Source organism: Notolabrus celidotus, chromosome 16 (assembly GCF_009762535.1).
Source record: "Notolabrus celidotus isolate fNotCel1 chromosome 16, fNotCel1.pri, whole genome shotgun sequence".
Classification (NCBI taxonomy): domain Eukaryota; kingdom Metazoa; phylum Chordata; class Actinopteri; order Labriformes; family Labridae; genus Notolabrus; species Notolabrus celidotus.
This window is the reverse complement of record NC_048287.1, coordinates 26369852-26392883: the sequence shown is the minus strand read 5'-3', so window position 1 is coordinate 26392883 and position 23032 is coordinate 26369852. Positions and strand designations below refer to the sequence as shown.

Genomic DNA, 23032 nt, shown 5'->3' with positions numbered 1-23032 from the left:
AATGTTTTAATGTAAAGCACATTGAGTTGCCCTCGTGTATGAAATGCGCTGTACAAATAAAGTTGCCTTGCCTTGCCTTGTAGACCATAAAGAGGCATCAGTATTAGTTTCAGTCTGTTTCATAACCAGCTAAAAACTCATCACAGGAGCTTTCAGGACTCAAATCTGGACAAATATGTCACTACTTTTGAGGAAGAGGGGGAGAAAAGGATGGAGTTGCTGCCTAATGCTAATGCAAAATAAAGAAAATATTCCACCTAAGAGTTCATGCAGGAAATTTTCTCACCCCCGATTATTTCCATCTGTACTTTTTAAACCGTCTGCTTTGTTTTTCACACTTGAAAGCATTTCTACAGCAGGGTGTTGTCAGTCTCAGTTTCACTGTAATATCACATGAGATCATGTGAGGTAATATGTTGCCCCCTCCTGCACATAATGATCTTTCTTAGTTTGAGATTAGACAGAAGAATATCTGTGAATATCTTTGGACCTAACCATGCACAACCCATAAACCTTTAGAAACATCTATTTTAATCGCACAGGTTTCACTTGCTAAATAATGTAAAAGAGTGAAACTGAGTTGTGCCATGCCTTACTGAAGCTCCAACTGTAAAAGAGGAACTGTGAGGAGATGGTTACACCAGCCACAGCACTAAAATAGAACACGCACCACTATTTTGGGGCTGTTCGGAGGAAGTGCGTCTGCTCTGCCTGTGAAGGATAGGCAGATGCAAACTCACAGAAAGAAGCAGGAGAAGTGCAAATGTTTGTGTTGCCACAGAAGATAGTTTGTTTGGGTGGGTTTCCGGAGTGTGAAATCAGCCGTGTGAAGTGTGTGTGTGTCCCAAAATAAATCTGTTGTGCAGGAGGTGTTGTAACACCTGCTGCTGCTGCACAGAGAGTTAGAGTTTCCATCCATCGTTATGCAATCTATGAAGTCAGTCATCATGTCTTGTCTAATTGTTACCTTTTCTGCCTTCATGAGAATTTATTGTCACTACTGGAAAGAGGTTTAGGCCGAGATGTTAGCTTAAAAGTGTAGTATGTATGAGGAAGTGTGATAAAAAAGAAAGGAAAAACTTCAATTAAATTATTGTTAATTTGAGAATGTCATAGTAGTATCCATCATGGATTTGACTCTGTCATGTGTACTATATGTCCCATCTGTTGTTTCTGCAAAGAAAGTTAGATTTTTAACATTTTAGTATCACTAGCTTTATTTCTTTTTATTGTCATTATCATAAAGTTATGATTTCTATCTTAGTATTTTATCTTTAACCTTGTTTTAATGTTAATTCGTTTTTCATTAAAAGGCACAGTGAGTAGTTTTCATGTTGATTCTGGTGAACTAACACAGAGTCAATAGTTTTTGATGAAGACAAACATTCAGATCACCTTATACAGCCAGCTCCTCAGACTCTCACCCTCTCTAAGACACTGACCAGACAAGCTGCTCCCCCTCCTCCCCCCCTCCCTCACCCTCTCTGCGTCCAGAGGACAATGCTCCACTTTCACAGCGGGGCACTCCGTCGCCCACGTACAGGGCTGGGCCCGCTTGCTTGAATCACAGCTTTGAACCACCCACTGGATTTTCGCTCTGAGCCCAAAACGCAATTAGCAGCGGTTTTTACATTTCAGTCGGTCGGTCAGTGTTTATATTTAGCTTGGCAATACGCTCTCCATTCAAATAACGTGCTTTTCCCATGCCCCTCTCCTCTCCCCGCCCTGCTGCTGCTGTCCACTCTCTGCAAGCCTTCAAGCAGCTACAGGTACGGAAAAGAACACATTTTATAGATTTTTTTCTTTTTACAGTGGAGGAATAATAGAGTTGCTTTGTTCCTCCCAAGAAAACCACGAGACAAAAGGAAAACAAACTGTTTGTTCTCCATTTCAGACGTAAAACGTTGGTTAAAATGTTTCTAATTAGTCTGAATATGAGGGGGAAGGCAGACTGAGAGTGGTAGAGCTCTGGGGTAATCACAGGAAAGTCAAAGAAAGGCAGAATAACACACAAAAGTTAGTTAGAGATAATAAGAGGCATTTTCCTGTTTTGGTGATAAATCTGAACAAAAACGGTCCATGAAGCGTACAAGTGACCGTTCTCCCAAAGAAAGGCCAAACTCAACCAGATCAGGCTGTGAGGTGTATCTTTATCCAGGATCCACTCCAGGCACTGTGTGGATGAGCTGCTGACATCAAGACCCCTCTATTCACCTGTAATCTATCTGAAGACTATTTACAACCTGATCCTGATCAAGAAAGATGGAAGTTTAGGGGCAACTAAGTTCTTGGTACCTGGGCTCTTTTTTTTCTTACATATTGTGGGATCTAACAAAAAGGTAAGGAACTGCCCCGGTAGATAACATTCTGATCCGGATATAGGACGGGTTGAAAGTGGGATCATCATATATTCAGGATTTAGTAATTAAGTGTGAAAGCTCGTCACAACAGGCGGCGCAGCTTATCTGTAAAGCGAGCTCATGACTGAGGCCAGCCGTTGTTCACCGCTATGATGACGGGGGGATGAAAGATGAAGAGGCACAATGAACAAAGTTACACAAAAGTTGCATAAAAGTTGGAAAGATTATAAACAACTCAGGAAAAGGTTCTCAATGTCGAAAGATGGTGAGCCTGAAATGATCGGCTTAAAAAGAGATAGACAGATCGAAGGTTCACCCATCATCAAATCTGTCATCTACATGATGGACTGCAGGATATTTTAAGTTCTAGGGTGTTAAAAAAATGAAACCACGAGTGCTTTCTTTACACATGATCACATTTTAGTCCATTACAATGTGACAATTTAGTTTTAGAGGATATTCAGTGCTTTGTTTTATCATTATTGCTAATCAATTTGTTTTTCTGTATTAGAAAAAACTGTATCTTTACAAAGTTGTTTTCTAAGAATTTGTCTTGGGTCAACGTACAACCAAGGTCGTCCTATATTCAGGAAAATATGGTAGTTTCACCCTGCAGTCTTCAAGCTGCAACTGCTGCAATGTAATCCTTTGGGGTAACTGCGAGTGATGAAAAGTGCTTTCTTTGCAGGAGATCACAGAAGCCATGTACCTCCAAAAGAATTGTCAGCTGTGTGTAGTTAACTTGTCTGAGGAGGAGATCTTTACTCACCATTAGCAGGGACAAAGGTGAAGCGCTGGTATTGGCTTCTTTTCCTCTTGCCGTTGCAGACGTAGAAGTTCACGTGGACCGGCGTGGAGAGTCTTTGGTTTCGATAGGGAGGGACTTCAACGAGTAAGGAATTCTACAAAGAAAGAAAAAATTTAAACTTCAGTCAGACAACTCACACTTCAACAGTCTGACATGTTTATTGCAGCAGCACTCCTCACACTTTGATTTTCACTTTTGTGTTTTTATTGAGTGATGAGATGAGAGCTTAAACCCCTGATTGGATCCTGCAGGTGGATTCTGGGGAAGGTGGTGTGGATGAAAGTATGAGTGCAGTACAGGTGCAGGGCAGTAGTGACAAATCAGAGGCTGAGAATGGAAATCTTGCAGCTTATGTAGACTGACAAAAATGGGATAAGTTAGATATGAGAATGATGCATGTCAGATGTGCCATCAGGGCAGCTAGAGATGACTGAAGCAGAGATGAAGACATTGGTCAGTGAACAGTACAGAACATTATCTTTTGAATCATGGCATGGTTTTCTTTTCTGTATAATTTTGTTAAGTTATTTTGCATTTGTATTACCTTAAATTTATGGAATTAGTTTTTTCTTATTTGTACTATTTTTGAAAATTAATTTTCAGACTGTTTTTCTGTAAGTGGTTTGTAATTTATGCTATTTTTATTCCGATTTGCTTTTTGAATTTTTTTATATTTCCTTGTATTTTATATATCTATTTGAATTTGTATATTTATTTATCTATTTATTTATTTATTTATGTACTATTTATTTATAATTGTTTTTTAATTTTATAATTTTTAAATGTATTTGTATTCTTAGTTCAGTCAGACAACTCACGTTTAAATTGTTTATTGTAGCAGCAAATACATATTCATGTTTGGCGCCCAGGCTCCGGCCTCATCACTCCCTGCAGATAAGTTTACATGCAGACTTTGAGGAGTGATGAGCAAAACATACTAAACACCCCCGGAGCCTGCAGGTGGAAGCTGGGGAGGCGGTGGGGAAGAAGAAAATATCAGCAATGGCATGCAGCAGCAGAGTCGTTGACAGGCAGAGGGAGAGATGGGAGATTTTTTCCCAGTTTAAATAGACCGCCAATTTGAGAGGCAGAGGGCAGGATTGGATGATGGATTAGAGTGGGACATGTGACGTGTATGGCATTGCAGCTCGAGTTGTCTGCCTGAACTAGCTCGCAGGCGTCGCTCCATTTTTGCTTTATTTTTTATTCTAATTATTTATTTTATTTTTTTATTCTGATTTGTTTGATCTCTCTTGAAAATAGAAAAGTAGGTTACACACATCTTCTGTTGATCAGCCTGAAAAGAAAAATGTTTCTTTTAATGAGCAAAAGAAGAGAAACTAAGAAGGTTAAGGGAGTCTAGGAGTTTGCATCAGTCGTGTCTTTTTCTCCTTCATTGTTTTATTTCTTCTAAGTTTGTGGATCACAGGAGCAGCAGGAGTCAGAGCACAGACTTTTTTCTTTTTAGCCAAATATGAAGTCCAAGTTAATCCTCTGGGTTTCTAACGGAGAAGTTTGATATCCTTTTTATTTTTTTGTTGTTATGTGGTTTCATGTCTTTGTCCCATTCTTGTTTTCATTTCTTCCCTTTTGTATCCGTGGCCTGAAGGTGTGTCTGTTTTTCTGGGCAATGAATAAAATCTCAAAATCTGGTTGTAATCCCAAACAAGAGCGAGACACACACAAAGAGACCATGAAGTATGATTTCTTGAGAACCACGGTTGTTTGCACAGCGAATAACTCAGATGATTTTAATAATTTGAATCCGGGATCGTGCAGATAGTTTATTTCCCCAGCAGAGCTCCCTGCTGTCTGAGAACGACTGAAGGCCAGGAGCGACCAGGTTCAGTCTGTGGACACATCACATCCACATGTGTGTGTTTCTGTATGAATGCGTCGGTGCGTTTGAGGTGCTGCTCAGTAGCCCAGGAGGAAGTCATCTGTCTGCAGTTCTGTGCTGCAGAGAACGGCTGACCCTGACATGCACAGGTGAGAGCTGACACACGTTCTATTAAATCACTGCAGCCGTAAAATCAAGTGAAGCCAGATGAGGATTTTTAGCTTCTCTAAATCTAGAAAAAAACCACGAGGCAGAGCTGATAAAAAGTCTGGAAGCTGTCTGCTGTTTCCCCTGAACTATGATTGTGTCCACCTTTAACTGGATTATTTGCATCATTTCATTCGTGTCACTCCTGCCAAGCATGTCAGTTAAAGCATGCTGATAAAAAAGCAGGCTAAAGTGACATCACTGTCTTGTTTTTTAAAGCGTTAAGCACACATGTGCTTTGTTGCAAAATGTGTTGGACTTAAGAGACCGTTAATCTGTGTGAACATCATTAAATTCACAAAAACAAGTCCTGAGATGTTTTTACCTGTCAGAAATAATTCTTCTCATGTGCGAGGGAGGAGAAAAATGTAACCAAATGGAGCATGAAGGAGCAGTTTTGGACTCCTCAAGTGAGCACTTAAGGAGCATTTATCTAAGTTTATAAGTCTGCTGTGTCTAATTGTGAATAATTTTGAAAATTGTGACTAAATCGTCTAAATTGGGGGAAGGTCAGTGTGTGCAGGTGACGGAGGCGGTGAGGTATTCTGAGTCTGTGGACGAAGAGTGGAGGTTTAACCTGGCCAAGGCTGAGTCAGTGTTTGAAATGGGACCAATCCAGGAGACAGGGCCGAGAGGGGAGGGAGGGGAGGAGGCTCTTTGTCTATTCAGGCCGACAGATGTGTCCCAGCAGTTACTGTATGTGTGTTAGTGTTTGTGTGTGTGTGTGTGTGTGTGTGTGTGTGTGTGTGTGTGTGTGTGTGTGTGTGTGTGTGTGAGAGAGAGAGTATGTTTTGCAATGGGAAGATACAGGGAGCAGGTGCAGCGCTTCACACACAGACACCCTCTAATCCCCTCGTCGATCTCCCTGACTCCCACCACTGCACCTCGCTCTCTCTCTCTGTCTGTCTCTCTCTCTGTTTCTCTCCCTCTCTCTCCCTCTCTCTCCCAGGCCAAGACGGGACACACTGCCAAGCACAAACTCCCACAGGTTCAGGGTTGAACTTTTGAAAACCTTTTCCACACGTCTCAAACACAACACAGCCGTTTCCCCCCAGAGGGCTTCTCCCCCTAGCCGACAAAATCTACGCTCATATTTCTGTGACACTTTGGAGCGAGACAACTGCAAGAATATTCCATGTTCATACTGTGGAAGAAATGAGCTGATCAGAGACCCTTTTTCTTTCATTGGAAACGTCTGAATGAAAAAATTCAACCTAGTTCCCAAACCACAATGGGTCATGTGTATGATCGTGTTCGCTCAAGACCAGCCTGAGATGAAAATTAACATTTTGCCTGAATGTATACAGATTAAAAATGATAACAGGAAGTAACGTTTTTGCCACAGTGTCAACAGGCAGAGGTGAAAAGTTTCAGACTCCGTTCTGCAGATTGATGTTTAAGACGTGTGCACTATAAAAATTAAAACTTAAAATTGTTGGCCTGAAAATGATTTTTTATTTAAGTAATCAAAATGTTTTCCATTTAGTTGCAAACTACATCAAAGTAGTTATCTCAACTACCTGTATTAAGTCTGTTGTGTAAAGTTGGTCTAATTTCATAAATTAGGTTGGCAAAACTTGAAATTATGGGTTTGAGGCTAAGCTAAATTATTTGAGTATCCTTCAGGCAAAGAACGGGGTCTCCAACTCAAATCTACAGGGGTCTTCCACACATTAAATTCCCCACATGTGGCTCCATCTCTCCTGTCCTGTGTGGATTTGATCGCCCTAAAGGTGAGTATTTTGTTTGAGTATTGTACAGAAACTCTAGCTTTACAGTTGGTCAATTGATGGTGAGTTGATTACCAGTTAATGTAACTTTAATTTGTTTAGTTAGTTTAATAAGGCATGGTCATTACCAATAGTTAGCCGCCTTGAACATTAGCTAGCTACCATGCAAGTGTGAAAACGGTGCAGTAAAGTGATGTAACAAAGGGACATTTTCTGAACAACAAATAATAAGTTGGAACAACTTTCACTTCTTAGTATGTAGAACTGAAAACTTTAAGTTACACTACATATGAATGATAAGTTATCTCAACAAAAACTAATCAGTTGGCTCTCATGTAAGATTTCTAGTTAGCCTCAAAACTCAAAAATCTAGTGGAAACAGTTGCCTTGAAATTTTGAGTTTTCACAGCTTTTTCGTTTTAACAGTGTGGGATCAGACTGTTACTGGCAGGCATCACTTTTACGATTGAGAATTAGCATTGTTATTGGGTTTTGGCCAATCAGAATCAAGCATTTAACACAGCCAGATATTAAACAATACATAGTACTTTTATATTTGAGCTTTAACTGTGCTTTAATTGGTATAAGCTCTCTTTTCCTTCCTCCTGACTTGGCCCGGCTACCTATTTCCCTATGTCAGAGAATCAACTTTTTTGTGTTATCCTCAGGAAAACTGGCAACTTGGTACAGATGCAAACTGTGACTTTACTTCAGTATTAAACATTTTATATGAAAGCTGCATCTGTGCCTATACAGTATTTCAGCAGGGCTCTCAAGTTTTGAACTCAGTTCAGAGTGAGATTTTGGCAGCAGGGGGGTGCAGACAGACCGTGTCTTCTAATCTGCGGTCAGTCTGCGTTACACATGTGCATCCTTCTCTTTGGAATGTAACGTTGTTGCGTTGTCTTACCCAGATACACTGATGCTATTTTCTGATTGGCTGTTGGGTATCTATATTTCATCGCTATATTTGGCGTTGTCCTAGTAATTACTGTGCTCGAGAAATACTAAGTGTGGCGTGTGAACAGGTTGAAATGCGTGAGACTTGAGAGCCTTGTTTCAGTCTGACAAATTTGCTACAGTTACTATCCAGCTAACAAACTTATACAGGTACATTGTCATTGTAGAAAAGTTATCTTAAAGTGATGGGTACCGCTCTATAAATTAAAAAAAGCCATAACATCAGTGGAAATTGAAGTGGTTTAGATATTTTATTGGTTGCTAATTTTATAAGATTGAATATTAGATTAATTTTTAAGGTTTAACTAAAAGAATTTAACTCAAATTTGTATTTTATGAGGCTAAACTCTCAAAGGATTCAAGGAGTGAAGTAAGAGTAAGAGACCAAAAGAGCAAAAACAAAGGAGAAGGTTATGAAAGTGTTGTTCCCTTTATTTCCACTTGTAACTAACTATTCAGGTGTTCCCTCTTGGATGTTTTGTTCCTGTTTAAGAATATTAGTTTCTGGTTTTGTCAAATGCTTGATATATGGGTGAACTGGTCCTTTAAAGAAGAGTTGAATCATAGTGCAGATGTTTGCCGAGTGGAGCTCATTCGCTCAGAGAGCTCTCTTGATTCAGACATCTGTTTGTTTTTTAAATCAAGACTGAAAATGTTTAGCCACTTAGCCCAGTTTAATGATTGAGAGCAGCTGCTGTTATTCTGAGAGGAGGCTGGATCTGTCATGAAAACTGTGTCACACGTGTCACCTACCGTCTTAGAGGCGTCTCTGTCCACCTTGGCTTCGGTCTCCCAGAGATGATGACCGTCTGAAAGAAAGAAGGAGAGACAGAGTTTCATAATGATGAATTAGGAAATATTTCCACCTACTGGGCTTCCTACAGATATGAAGAAATGGAAGGAGCGTTGTTATTATTATCTGTTACATCAATGATTTATAAAACAGAAACAGAGGGCCGGGGGTATCAAACGCGTCATGCCGTCTGACCCGCCACTCATGAGCTCATATCCTCAGTCTGACAAACCTGAGACGGAAAGAGACGACACAGACGCAGACGGAGAGAGAAATCTGATGCAATCCTCCAAAAAGCCTGATTCATACCAAAGAGATGAACGACGAGAGAGACCTTCGCTTCATGGCTGCGAGGAATCCCGACAAGCTGCAGCAGCTGGTCGCCTCATTATTACACAACGACTGGAAACTGACAACTCCTCTTCCAAACTTCTTAATTCTTGTGTTCCCATAGGAATCAGTCTGTTATCCCCATATAATGACTCTGAGATGGTTTTAGTATTAACTCTATTTCTGGTAATCTGGTTTTTCTTTCCTTAAAGTTGCCGTATTAAAGAGGTTTTCCCATCAAGGCAGTAAAGCCAGGCATCACAAGGGCTGTCGGGAAAACACAGGCCGGCTGAAAAAGCAGATTTGATTTGTCATTCTGCCCAAAGAGGTGTGCGGTAAACTATATTTTTATCAATTCATTAGACAGCAGCGATCTCTCAGACCCCATAAAGGAGTTAAATGACTGAGAGTGTGATTTTACGCGGAAACAGAACTGCAGTTTAAAGAAAAAGGTCAGATCTTCTATGAGAAAATGAAGTGAGAGTGTTGCTGCCTGCAGTTTAATGAGCAGAGAGTTTGGACGGAGGAGGAGCAGCGCGGCAGTGACAGCTTCTATTATGTCTGAGAAGACACTGGAAACCTGTTTACTCCTCGCTTTCCCTTTTCTTTACTTCATCCTCCCATCTGGTGCTTGTGGGTTGAGGTTTGAGCGTCTGGGAGACTTGGTATTACCTAATGCCTCATGGTATTACCTAAAGAAAGTGGTTCCTGTTCACCAAATGGAAAAAAAAATGGTTAAAAAACAGTCCTGCTCGGCCAAACCTACCACCACACTGCTCTGCGCCAGAGCTGCAGAAAGGCTCTAGATGAACAGATCGAAAACTGCACCAAGAGGAAAAAAACAATCAGGGTTGTTAGCATTTTTTAAACCAATAACAACCTTCATTGAGGGTGCAGAGGATGCAAAGATGAGACCCTTGGTTTTAACTACAACTATCCATCCATTATCTCCCACCTATCCAGGGTGACTTTAGGCAAGGGTTGGAACGCAATTCTGAACACCTTCCCCTCAAGCCCGGCTCGCCCTTCCACATCAAACTTCAAAAGACATAACACCATGTAGAGATGAAAAATATGAGGCCTGTCTTGTTGCTCAATCAAAGTTTTCTTCAAACTTGCCATTTTTAGTGTAAAGTCTGCATGTTTTGTTCACTACAGCCACAGGGATTTTGTACACATTGACACACAGATAGCACAAAGGAACTGTGTCTCAACTGGCAGTCAATGGCAGTCCACATGTGTGAGTCAGACTAAATACAAAACTGTAAAAGTCTGTAGCCTGATATCTCAGATCTGTGCACAAAGAGGGCGGAGCTAAAGTTTGCCACCAGTAAGATAGCAAATCATGCACAATTATCTTGTGCACACAGGAATATTAATCATGCTTCTGACTTCTGGATATCAATAATTTTTGAGTGTTATGTAAGGCAGCTTCTTCAACACCTGAACCGGTTTCTGCAAACAGAGGCGCCCACCGTGTGTCTAATTATTAGTGAGGAGTCAGTTATTGCAGGAGTTCAAATTTGCTCAAGGAGGCCAATTAGAGGCTCAAGGGAAAACGGTAACGCAAAAAAATATAAATGTTTGCTTTTCATCTTCAATCACACAGCTGTGGCAAGAAATCTCTTTTAGGGAAAACAAAAAGGAGACCGCCCCCGCCGTCCCGCCCACTTGATGGTGGTCATATTTAAAGAGTGTATACTGCAATCACAACGGATTCCAGACGAAACAAAAGCTGCACATCAAAATCTTGAATATCAAGACTATCAAGGGGTCTGCAAAAGTTGTAAGGTCTGCAAAAAACAAGGGTAAGAAGCACGTCCAAGTATGCATTAGATGCAAAAGTCTTTGCAGGATCACTGACTGGAATCATGCAAAGTAGTAACTTGGTGTCACCTCGGGTTCATGCAGCTCATTTAGACAATCTGTACAAAGACTAGCAAATTAATTTGGCACTACTTTGAGAACTACACCACAGTCTTTCGGTCTGAATTAAATGTGGTGTAGTATTTTTATCTTTGATAAACTTAAAAAAGAGAAACAACAAGCTCCTAGTAAAGATTTGTGACTTCGGCCTCTAACCTCTAAACCACCAGACTACGACTCTATTTCCTCTCTTCTTAGAAAGACGAGCAACCACGCATTCCTGGTGACAGATAACCCAAACTCTGCTGCCTGAAACCAAATCCTTGACAACAAAGCTGCCTTAAATAGTGAGAAAAAATGTGGATATTTTTGTTTAACAATATTTAAATCAATCCCAAACAAAAGCACTGTAATTTCTGGACACCACAGGAAGAGTTGTGAGTCGAGCACAGCAAGGTGCAGACTTCTGGCACACAAGAAAAGCCACAAGTGTGTGGTACCTTGAATCCAAAATAACACTTTCAAACTGTGCTACAAGGAGTTTAAACGTACACTTATTTTGTACTAAATGTAGGGTAACATCTCAAGAGTTCTGACGCTGATTTAACCAGATCTGAGTCAAACATTTTGTGATGAAGGATCGAGTTAAATGTGATCAGTAGGCCAGAAAACTTTGGCTTTACTCGCAGAATCAACAGTTCTGTTTCAACAAAATCATTTGTTTGAGTCAAACTTCAATCTGCAAATCTGTCTCTGTCTTTCCTCTCTCCTCCGTCCCTCGCCGTCTCTCCTCACTTCGGGAACCTCTCCAAAAGGGAAGCCTTTGCCGTGGATGTCGATCCACAGGAGGTAAACATGTTTTTCAGATCTCCCTCTGTCTGCTTCTCTCTCTGTCTCTGTCTCTGACTCACACTAACATCGTTTTTCACATCAACGCACTGATAGAAAAATCCAATTCAGCACTTTGTTTTCTGTGCCCGGCTACCTACTGCCAGGAAACTTCTAAAAAAACACAGCTTTGAAATGTCGAATGCGTGGGATGCCTTTGTTTGAGAAGAGCGTAGCGGATAATTGATAACCACAGAGTGTAATTGATAACCACAGAATGTTCCAGACTTATAGAGCAACATCTGCACAGTGCCTGAACTCGTCCAATGAAGAAATTCAGCAGCAGTTACTCTCCAGTTCTCCTCCTACTAAATTTCAGCAAGCACAATATGGTTTCTAACTCCCTGGCCCACTGTGCTGGATCACATCCAACATTATTTAAGTTAAACAACTCAGCCTAGAACCACACGGTCCATATAAACCCTGTACCCCTCTCCAGCTCCAGCTCCAGCTCTTGGCTGTGTCCCAGAAGTCTTTGCAATTCACATTTCGTTAGCAATGGTCTATACAAATCATCAGAAGAGACATAACACAGAGCCGTCAACGACACAGCCTGGTGTGCTGCACAGAGTCACAGCAGCCGAGGGGGATCAAACAATATACAATACTCTTATTTGTCATGTTGGGTTTATAAGGGGAATCAAACAGCTCCTTGTGCTCCTTAATTGGAGCTGGGTGGAGTGAAATGTTGGTGCCCAGAGTGAAACAGCGGGATGGCGTGTGCCCAAGCCCTCATAACATACAGTAAATATAAACACATGCGCTACCCTGAACCATGTGGCAGGCTGAAAGAGTTCCCTTGTGCTCTGACCGATGACTGAAACTTCTTCCTTCTTGACGCCCTGAAAACACGTGGATTTTTGAGGATGCATGCAAACCGCTGCAGTGTGGAAGGGTTTGGCAACCAAACCGTGCACCGAACTGATAAATGGCTTCAGTGGGGGAGGAGGAGGAGATATCAACATTAACTATGCTTAAAACTGCAAAGGCCCCAGTCACTGCACACCATCAGCTGCATGCAGGGCAGCTCTTCCATGAAGACATCAATAATAATGTTATTAACTTCATTTATAGAGATGTTTTTAAAATGCAAGTTACAAAGGGCTTTGCAAAAGTAGCAGACGGGTCATAAATTTATCAGATGTCATAAAAAGATTTAGCAATACAGTGTGGGCAAAAAATAAGAAAGTAAAAAATATTTGAACAGCCTTTTGGGCATGGCGGTTACATCAAGCGGCCTGTGAGTGGGCAGCCTGGGTTTGATTCCAAAAGTCCTTTGCCCCATGTCATTCCCCACTCTGTCTTTCTACAGCTCTCTACTCTAAAATGTTAAAAAAATATATATTTATAAATAATATTTTCAAAAAGGATAAACTTTGGGTTGTGGCAATTTTGGCACCCCCTGTGGACAAAAACCCATACCCCATAGGCCAAACCAAAAGATAGCCTGGGGTAGTAATATTCCAAAGGATGGCCTGGCCCCACCTCACAATATTTTTTTGTCCCATCCAAAACTTTCAAGATCATATTTGGGGTCCAAAACACGTGGCCATACTTCCTAATTTGTTCATTTAAATGGACAAACGCTGGTTAACTCATGATGATGACCACTTTGTAGCATGGCAACAGTGGAGGAGGCTCTCTGAGTGCTGGGTTACTGAGTGCTGTGTGGAGGGGTATTGCAAAGCTATCAGGCTGACAATACAAATCCTGAAAATGAGCATGACGCCTCCTCTTTAAAATATGATTGGCTATCTGTAAGCTTGGAGGCGGGACTTGAGCTCGAAACTATGCATTAAACTTTGTGTAAAAGGCTGCAAGCAGCTTTTGTGGCATTTTAATGTAGCACACATTCTTCACACTTATTTGGAGATACTTCTTTTTGAAGTATTCTAAGAATTAAGCTAGGAATATTTATATGTAGCTACTCTGTTGTGATATTTATAGATATAATATTTTAAAGGACGACTTAAATACTTGCCCAGTTGACTTCTTCTACTCGACACCAGAACAGTTAAAGACCTCTTTCTGAGAAGTCCAAAATTTTATAAAAATGTCTGATATAAAATAAGAAGCAATTCCATGGATAAACTTAATTTCAACAATAGAACTCTTAAAGAGATATTGTTTAATGTAGCCACTGAGATTCAGCATGGAGAGGCTTAACGAGGAGTGACATTGTCACGTTTTTTGGTACTGGTTGAAAGCCTGGCAGCTGAGTTTTGAATCAAACTCTGGATCTTCTAAGACAGGCCTGCGATTTTTAACGAATCATACACCGTAATTTATGAAAACATAAACTCCACTGTTTATGTGACTGTAATTGATTTGTTTATGAAAACAGCCATTGTTCTCAGAAGTGACAGATGCAGCCAAAACCACTGAACTGCTTCAAGTGGAAGTCATTGTTCTATGAATGTAATGAAACCGGTGGCCACCCCTCCCTCCAAACCAAACCCAAACCACTGCCCCAAGCTAGTAAAGCTAACAGACCTGGCACTGTGCACATGATGAGAACTGCTTAGTCCCTCTGCATTGCCGACATCTTGCTCTCCTGGGCTTAAAGGAGGATGTTATCTGTAATTTCTGGAGCTAATTCCAGGCACCATCTGGCAGCCTTTGCAGCATGATAATCCTCTCACAGTTCAATTTGAGGTCCTCTTATTTCTGCAGCTGCTCTGGCCAAGAACAATCAGACAAAATTTGTTGGATTGAGAGCTCCATTTTCACCTATTTGAGGTTCCAACCACTAGAGAAGATGGACAAGTGAGGAGGATGGGTCAACAAGAATTAAACTACCTCTTTGACGAGGAGTTTGATGGATCAGGGAAATTGTTATTCCCAGTAATAGTGACTACAGCAGAGCGGGCAGCCGTCCAGTGCAGCGGGCCAGATGGTGAAAGTGCTCTTTTCACCAGAGGGTTTTTCCTCTGCAAGGATTTCCTCCAAGATTTCCACTCAAATTAAGTTATTATCAATCATGGTGGGGAAACACTGAGCAGAAAACCGCACTCAAGAAGAAAAACACTGAAATGAAATAAGGAAGAAACTAAGAGTGAGTAAACAAAAAAGAGAACTGGGAGAGGCCGTGCTCAACGTTATCCATTCATAATACGATACACTTCATAAATCAGACGTGCTGTATTGTATGCCAGAACTGGATGCTGATTGGCTGAGGGGTATGTATTATTTTACGATAACTGCAAGTTTAACGTTAAAGTTAGTTTGTACAATCCAAGCAGGTTTGGTAATTTAAGTTTAGTTTGAATAATTCACTTCAGTCAGGACCACTATGGTCAAAGAAACTTCATTATTTGTATGCAACAAGTTATATATGGCTCTGTTCTGGGTGCTCCCTGCCCTTCCACATGCTTACCTGGAATGCCAAAGAACTGAGGTGGGGAGGCCACACCTCCCCTCTCTTTCATGTGCATACATGAGAAGCCAAGGCAGGGAGAGCAGCAGCAAAGACCCCCAGGGGTACAGAACAGAGCAGACATCAGTGACAATACATATGACACTGGTAAAATCAGACACAGGAGAAAAGGAGGAGCTGGAGTGGAAGTGGGTTGCAAAGCTGCTTGCAGTGGAAGCAGCAAGAGTAGGTCGGCTGAAGCAGTTTGAATAGGACGCCCATTTTGCCATTTGCCAACTGGATGTGTAGATATATCAGCTGGGCTGTCAGTTGACTGGGGTTAGCGTTAAGAACAGATGATATAGTGTGGGCTGAGCTTGACTTCGTGGCCTGCGTGAACTAGTGTTGTAGTACTCGAGACCGGTCTTGGTCTCGAGGCCGCTTATTTCAGGTCTCGTCTTGTCTCGGAATCGAAAGCATTTTTACTGTCTTGTCTCGGTCTCGGACTGGGCGGACTCTGTATCTTATATCAAGACCAGTCGAGGCCACCACTGATGTACTCTGTGTCCCTGTCATTACTGTGATAAGAGAAAAAAATTAACTTAAGGAGTCAAAAGAAAGCCAACAAAGACAAAACCAAACCTTGTTTGTTGCTGTCAATTGTATTCAAAGCCAACTTAGATAAAATAAACAGAAGTCTTTTACTCTGTTAATTCTCATGATGATTTTTCATTGATATATATGGTCTTGGTCTTGTCTTGGTCTTGCCCTGCCTTGGTCTCGGTCTTGATCCCTAATTGTCTTGGTCTCGGTGCACTCTGATCTCGGACATGTCTTTGTCTTGGTTAATGTGGTCTTCACTACAACACTAGCATGAACTAACTATGATTAATTTTGGTTGAGTTTGGTGTAATTCTTCTCGGTCTCTCCAAGGCCAACAGTATAGAATTAATATATTCTATGGAACAAGGCAGATCAGGGTTCAAGCCTTTGACCTGAAAACCTACCCAATGGCTAATTGCTAGAATAATGACAATGAACAGCAGTGTATAGAGTTGAAATGAAATCAAGCCAATCACTGTCAGGGGCGGGAAGTCAATGTTTTATATCATCACTGTCCCAATCTGGTGATTTCAGAATTCTACCTTTTTGATTTAAGAGCAAACTACTAAACTACAAACGAAAAAAATATATACATTTACAAATGCAAACCTAACAACAGGGTTGGACTGGATGAAGTTGACTCTTGGAGGTAAATGTTTGATTTCCGGCCTAAATCTGACAACTTCTCCAGCATAAGCCAGACCTGAAAAAATCTGAGGTGACTAAAGGACAGCAGGACTTAATTTTCAAAACTGAGTGACTGACTTATCAGGCACAGCATCTTCTCTGCAGGCTCAGACGAGTGAAAGCAAGGTGAGATTGAGTCGGGTTTAGATTACACGCTGATGTCTACAGCACCAAGGACATAAAGTAATCTCTTATGATGGATTGGCTGTAACCAGGAGTGACATCTAAACTGATGCTATCTCACTTATTTCTACTCAGGCAGGAGACACGAGGGGACATGTTCTGTGGTTACTGTTTTCAGATGTTTTGCTCTGACGGGGCAGCGGGTGACAGGGGGTGTCTCTGCGGGGGAAACAAGGGATTTCCTTCTGCATGAGTCATGGTTAGCAACAACACAAAAACATGAATATGAAACTGTGCAGGAACACAAGCAAAGCAGAAAGCAGTGAAATTAAGCCAATGTGTAAGTGCAAAATAAACTGCAGTTCCTCAAGCTGCCACTTGAGGCAGGCACCAAAAGTGAGTCAATCCCCATTTGAACCCATTCTAAAATGCTAAACTTCACATCTGGAGTAAACAAGGTAACAGCCAAAAGATCTAAAGACATTATTGGTCTTTATAGATATTTTTTGGATTTGTGACAACTCCGGCTGTCGTAAAAAGTCTTTGCTCCTGAGAGAGAAAAAATCTATATAATGTTTCTTCAGATTGGCAGATATGGCATCCGCGCTAACTGTATCCAGCTGGTTAACTCTTTCACTGTTTTTTATTAATGGATGTATTTGGCAGCTCATACACAGTCGTCCAATATAATCTTCAGTCAGATCCAAAGCTCATTCCCCAGTTGGTGAAAGAGAAAGGGAATGGGGCAGAGATTGGACAAAAGGCAGGGTCAGGAGTCTGACCATGTTACTGTTCTGATTTGATAGCCTGTTACCACATGAAGTTTTGTAGAAGCAAAATATTGTGAAAAATAACTGAAACAGTGCTAGTTTAGAGGAGCGGTGAATTTAGAGAGGAAGTATACCATAAAAAAATATATATATATATATATGGCATCAGAAAAGTATTTAACTGTTGCACAGATTATTTTTATTGTACATTTCACACTTGAAGTAATCTTTACCATCTTTGCTGTTTAGAGTAGAGTAGAGTAGAGTAGAGTAGCGTAGCGTAGAGTAGGGTAGGGTAGAGTAGAGTAGGGTAGTAAACTCCATTCAAAAAATTAATGACAATAAATAAATCTTTACTATCTTAGCTGTTCAGAGTTGAGTAGAGTAAACTAAAGTGGAATGGAGTAGAGTAAAGTAGAGTAAAGCAGAGTAAAGTAGAATAGTGAAGTAGAGTAGAATAGTGGAGTAGAGTTAAGTAGAGTGGAATGGAGTAGAGTGTAGTAGAAATGAGTAGAACAGAGTGGAATAGTGGAGCAGAGTTGAATGGGGTAGAGTGGAATGAAGTACAGTAGAGTAGCATACTCTATTCAAAAAAATGATTGGTAATAAATAAACCTACCATCTTAGCTGTTTAGAGCCGAGTAGAGCAGACTTAAGTGGAATGGAGTAGAGTATAGTTGAATTGAGAAGAGTGGAGTAAAGTATAGTAAAGTAGAATAGTGGAGTAGAGTAGAGTAGAGTAGAGTAGTATACTCTATTCAAAAATTAATGAAAATAAATAAATCTTTACCATCTTAGCTGTTTACAGTTGAGTTGAGTAGAGCAGAGTAGAGTAGACTAAAGTGGAATGGAGTAGAGTATAATAGAATTGAGTTGAGTGGAGTAAAGTAGAGTAAAGTAGAATAGTGGTGTAGAGTAGAATAGTGAAGTAAAGTTAAGTAGAGTTGAATGGAGTAGAGCATAGTAGTGGAGTAGAGTGGAATGAAGTAGAGTAGAATTGTGGAGTAGAGTAGAGTAGAGTGGAATGAAGTAGAGTAGAGTAGAGTTGAATGAAATGCAGGAGAGTAGATTGAAATGGTTTGACTAGTGCTTCTAGTGATCGCCCACCTGTCTGTGTCTTTGTATTCACATTCTCCATCCATCTGACTCCAGAGGCTTTACTGTTACTGTCTCTCCATCTCTTTTTTTTTTTTCCCGAACACACACAACAAAATACACACACACACAAATCAGTGTGTCCACAGAGTCTCATTTGTCAGCAGAGTGGAAACATCACTTCAACCATCAGACACCAAAACCAGAAACAGAAACGAATGAAATGTCTAGTTTTCTGGCAGCCTTGAGAGGCAGAGTGACCCATCCAGCTTGTAATGACAGGGGAAACTCTGACTCTGACACACACACACACTTGTAAGTACAGGATACATGCAAGCACACAACATGTCGGTGCTCACATGTTCTCTTACCGCAGCTTTATGATTGTTATTTTGTGAGAGCTTTATTGGAAAATTTGCAGGAAAATTGAGCATCGGTAAAATTTTAATGCTTAAGATCTTTATGGCAACTCAATCCACCACGCTGGATTTATGAGCCGCATCGTTAAAAGTGTTTCTCAGGGCTTTGTGCTGGCATAGTTAATGAGAATATTACATTTCCAAATTCTATTAGTTAGGACGTGAAAGCAGAGATGAGTAGTATGTTTTTAAATGTGCAAGTTAACTGTTTTTCATCTCAGCTGTACTGTATCTGATTCTGCTAACAGCCCCACTTCAACCCTGACATTAATGATGCTTCTACACATCTACTGTATCTATTTAGCTATCTATTTATACAGACAGATCCTTTGGGAGCCCACAGAATGCAGAGCTAATCAACAGAGAGCTGGTGGCACAGAGGCAGCTTGGATGGAGAGGTGGAAGGATGGAGGGAGGCAGAGGGAGGGCAGTGTTGTGGAAGCCTGTCTTCAGGGTGTTTCCATGCTAGGATTGCCCAGGAATCTAATGCTGCTGCCAGATGCAGGGAAACCCTCATCAAAAACAAGGGAGCACACCCATCAGCAGCCGTCCAGAGCTGCACAGGGCCCTAAAGACAGCCGCATTCGGATTTATAATGAAAACAGAGCAGCTAATGATCCAAACATAGAGTATAACTGGTCTTTTATTCATCTTCCTAACCACAGAATGAATGGTCTGATTCTTGCCTTTCAAAGGAAACCAAAAGGTGATTATTTTTATGTTGTGCACACAAGATAAGTTATTTTGGAAGCTGTTGTGTACGCTGCCTCTCGCCGTGAGCAATGAACCAGGCAGAAACATTTAACTTTGGGCTCCTACACACCGTTGATTCTGATAAGAACAGGAGCATGTTGTGCACACACTCTAAAAATGATCACTTTGTGGGACTTCAGGGGCTCTGTGCCTTTCAGATTAAAGGTTCAGTGACATTTTTCATGAGGGCTTAAAAAGGTAGGTGTAAAAAACTACAGCCATATCTAGTAATGCAGTTTTTTTTAACCTGAAGGGCAACAAAATTTAGTTTATGTATTATATGATAGTTTTTGATTCTCAAACATCTTTTAAACACTTTTGAATTCAGGGAAATTTAAATTAAGAGAGGAATAATTTTTCAGATACTCTTCCTTTTCTTTTTAAAAGCTTAAAGCTTTTTTGCCTTTAATGATAGGACAGCTGAAGAGAGACAGGAAATGTGGGGAGTAGAGAGTGGGGGAGGACATGCAGCAAATGCAGCCGGGAGTTGAACCGGCGACCTCTGCTACGAGGACTGTAGCCTCTATATGTGGGGCGCTTAGACCGCTAGGCCACCAGCGCCCCAAGATACACTTCCTTTGACTTAATGATACAGCAGATTGATTGGACTGTACCATACTGCATATTAAAATGTATGCTATGCCTTCACTGACTGTGAATCCAAAAGTTGTTGGCTCTTCAAGCTGGTGAACATAAACCCCACCTCCTCCATTCAAACTGATGGAACATGGGTCAAACTAAAAAATATGAATACACGTCAAATAAATGTTTTACCAATAAGGCTTTTACCATTTTTGTTAGTTCTTCTGCTGTTTTATGTTCAAATGCTCATCTTTTTGAAAAGTTCAGTTTTAATTTTTTTTTTTGATTTTCAAATTTTCAATCTCTAGATACTTTGTTTCAGCACCATCACAACACATACATGTTTCTCCGCCTGTAGGGAACCGATCAGCTGTTAGCTTCCATAATGGATGAGTCAACTTAAGCACCAAATACTGAGCATCACCTGGCTGACACAGTAATGTAAAGTGTAGAGTTTGTTATTTCAGTTCAGTCTTCTCCTTTTAACAGCTAACACAGTGTAACACGTGTCTATGGCATCCAGAAAGTGCCTCACACAGCCCACTTAAAAAAAGGTGAACTGTCCCTTTAACAAATAGAAGAGTGAATTCATGGGTTTACCTGAGCTTGATTTAAGCTACTTGGCCAACTTGTGTTTCAAACATGCTTTTGATATTTGGTTCTCTCAGTTAAATCCAACCTCTGATATTACAACTGCAGCTCTGCCTTTAAGAGACATTACAGGACTCAGACACTAATCAGCCCCACTCTCAGGAAGAGATCAGAGCTGATCAGAGAGGTTGCCATGAGGGGAACAAGGCCTCCGCTCATTCAATCACTTCTTGTTTTGATAAACAATCTCACTGCACCATTGTGCTTGAGGGAGGATGAAGTGTGTGTGTGTGTGTGTGTGTGTGTGTGTGTGTGTGTGTGTGATTATATTCTGCCTGTGTGACCGGAGCAGCCTTGAATTCTTCCTTTCACAGGTGGAACAATGAAAAGGCTTCCCTCTCTTTCAGTGAGTCACCGGACCGATTGGATCACACGTGTTTACTTTGCTCAGGTTTGAACCAAACTTTAGCTCACATTGCTTTGCTGAAGCTAATCAAGGAAATTGCTGTTTGTAAACCTCCTCGTATCAACATCTGGGAGCAGTCGCCTCTCCTTCTAAACCAAATCGGCTTAAAGACAGAAAAAGAGAAACAAATACTGAGGCATGGCACACACACACACACACACACACACACACACACACACACACACACACAAAGTGCATGTGTCCAAACCACATGCACATCCACCCACGCACGCACACACATCTTGCATTTGTGATCCATTCCTCTGCTGAACAGGCAATGGAAACTTCTGCAAATGTAAATCTGCTGGGTTAAAAATACAGCGCATTAATGTGCTCCACATGTGGCGCTCTGGCAGGACGGAGGATATTTTGACGGCGGGGGGAGACAAGTAAGGGAGGAAGGGAGGGAGGAAGGAGGGAGACCTGGGGTTTCTCCAACAAATGGAGAGGGAGACACACACACACATATAACACACACACAGACACACAGACACACACAGCTGGACTGAGAGAACCCAGCACTTAATCCAGACGTCCTCTTTTACTTTTTTACCTTGAGCCTTCTCCACAAACACCACCTTGGAGTCGTGCTGGAAGTTGTGTCCATCGAGGCGCATCCTCTCCCCCCCGGAGGCGGGACACGTCTCCAAACTCTGCTTATCCACCAGTGGCAGCTCCTGGGCCGATCTCTGGGCTGTGGGAAGGAGGGAGGGAGAGAAGACGGGCTTCATCGTTTTGCTAATACACACCCACTCCCCATGCAGACCTGAGCATCCAGGCCGGGCCTGAATCACTACCTAGACAGCTTTACCGGAGCGTCTCGAAACCCTGAAACCTCAACTTTTTAATGTTAGAACAAGCTGCCTCTTTGCCAGTAAGCAGGGAGAGGCTTCATGTTGTGTTTATTTGTGTTTTCCCAAATTATGGTGAACATTTTTCCTCAAATATCCTCTTTAAGAGCATCTTTCCTTCTCTTGGCTCTTTAACGCGTCTCTCTTTTACCTTTTGGCACTGCCTTCTGATTCCCCGCTTGCTCTCTGTTTTTCTCAAATGAAATACAACTTGCCATCAAATACTTGCAAAGCTCTTAGGTCTAAATGTAACCCTGATGCCTGAGCTAGGTTTCACATTTAAAGGATTTCTGTAATTCCATTTGATCGATCAGGACACACAAACAGAGGTTGCATAAAGACTGAATATTTTCCCCATGTGAGGATCATCTTTGTCGCAGTTCAATGCCGCTGCTGTCTGATTTTGATGAAACTTTAATTTTCTGTGTTGGAAAGCATCGCTCTTTCCCACATCTCTCTGTTTCTCTCTCTCTCTCTCTCTGTCTGTCGTTCTGCCTCGCTCACACACTAAGTGAATTTTGGTCACAAACAATTGCTTTGTGGCAGTCGTTCAGAAACTAACAATGCTCTATTTCAAGGAGCTGAGATCATGGTTTAACTACTGTCTCTCATTTAGCTCATAAGACTTAATCTCTATGGCAGCTCTCAGAGCCAGAACCACGTAGAGTGGTTGGTCTGATGGAGTTCATGCTGGTTCAGTGAAAGGTCAACTCCAGTGCAGAGCAGAGAGTCGATCGAGTTTATTGAGCAGGGCCGACGTAGCCTAAATTCACTGATGAATGCTTTCAAATTAAAATATGGCTAACAGTAACAAGCTCTGCATGTGAAGAGGCTCTGATAACAGGGCTGCATGGAGTGGGTACTCTTTTTCTGTGATTCAAGGGTTTATATAACAATTAAGCTCTTAAATGTGTAGCTCTTGAATAACTAGTAGTTAGTAAAAACAGTTAATAAA

The 23032-nt window shown here is 41.2% G+C and overlaps 1 protein-coding gene across 1 annotated transcript in view; it reads right to left on the bottom strand.

The window, feature by feature from the left end:
- nfatc1 (nuclear factor of activated T cells 1) overlaps nt 1-23032 on the bottom strand; it is a 55748-nt gene that overhangs the window by 17605 nt on the left and 15111 nt on the right. The window contains exons 6-8 of the mRNA XM_034704131.1: nt 21780-21920; nt 8659-8714; nt 3130-3262 (exon numbers count right to left, since the gene is read on the bottom strand). Coding sequence (XP_034560022.1) covers nt 3130-3262; nt 8659-8714; nt 21780-21920 — 330 coding nt within the window. The remainder of the gene's footprint in view (nt 1-3129; nt 3263-8658; nt 8715-21779; nt 21921-23032) is intronic.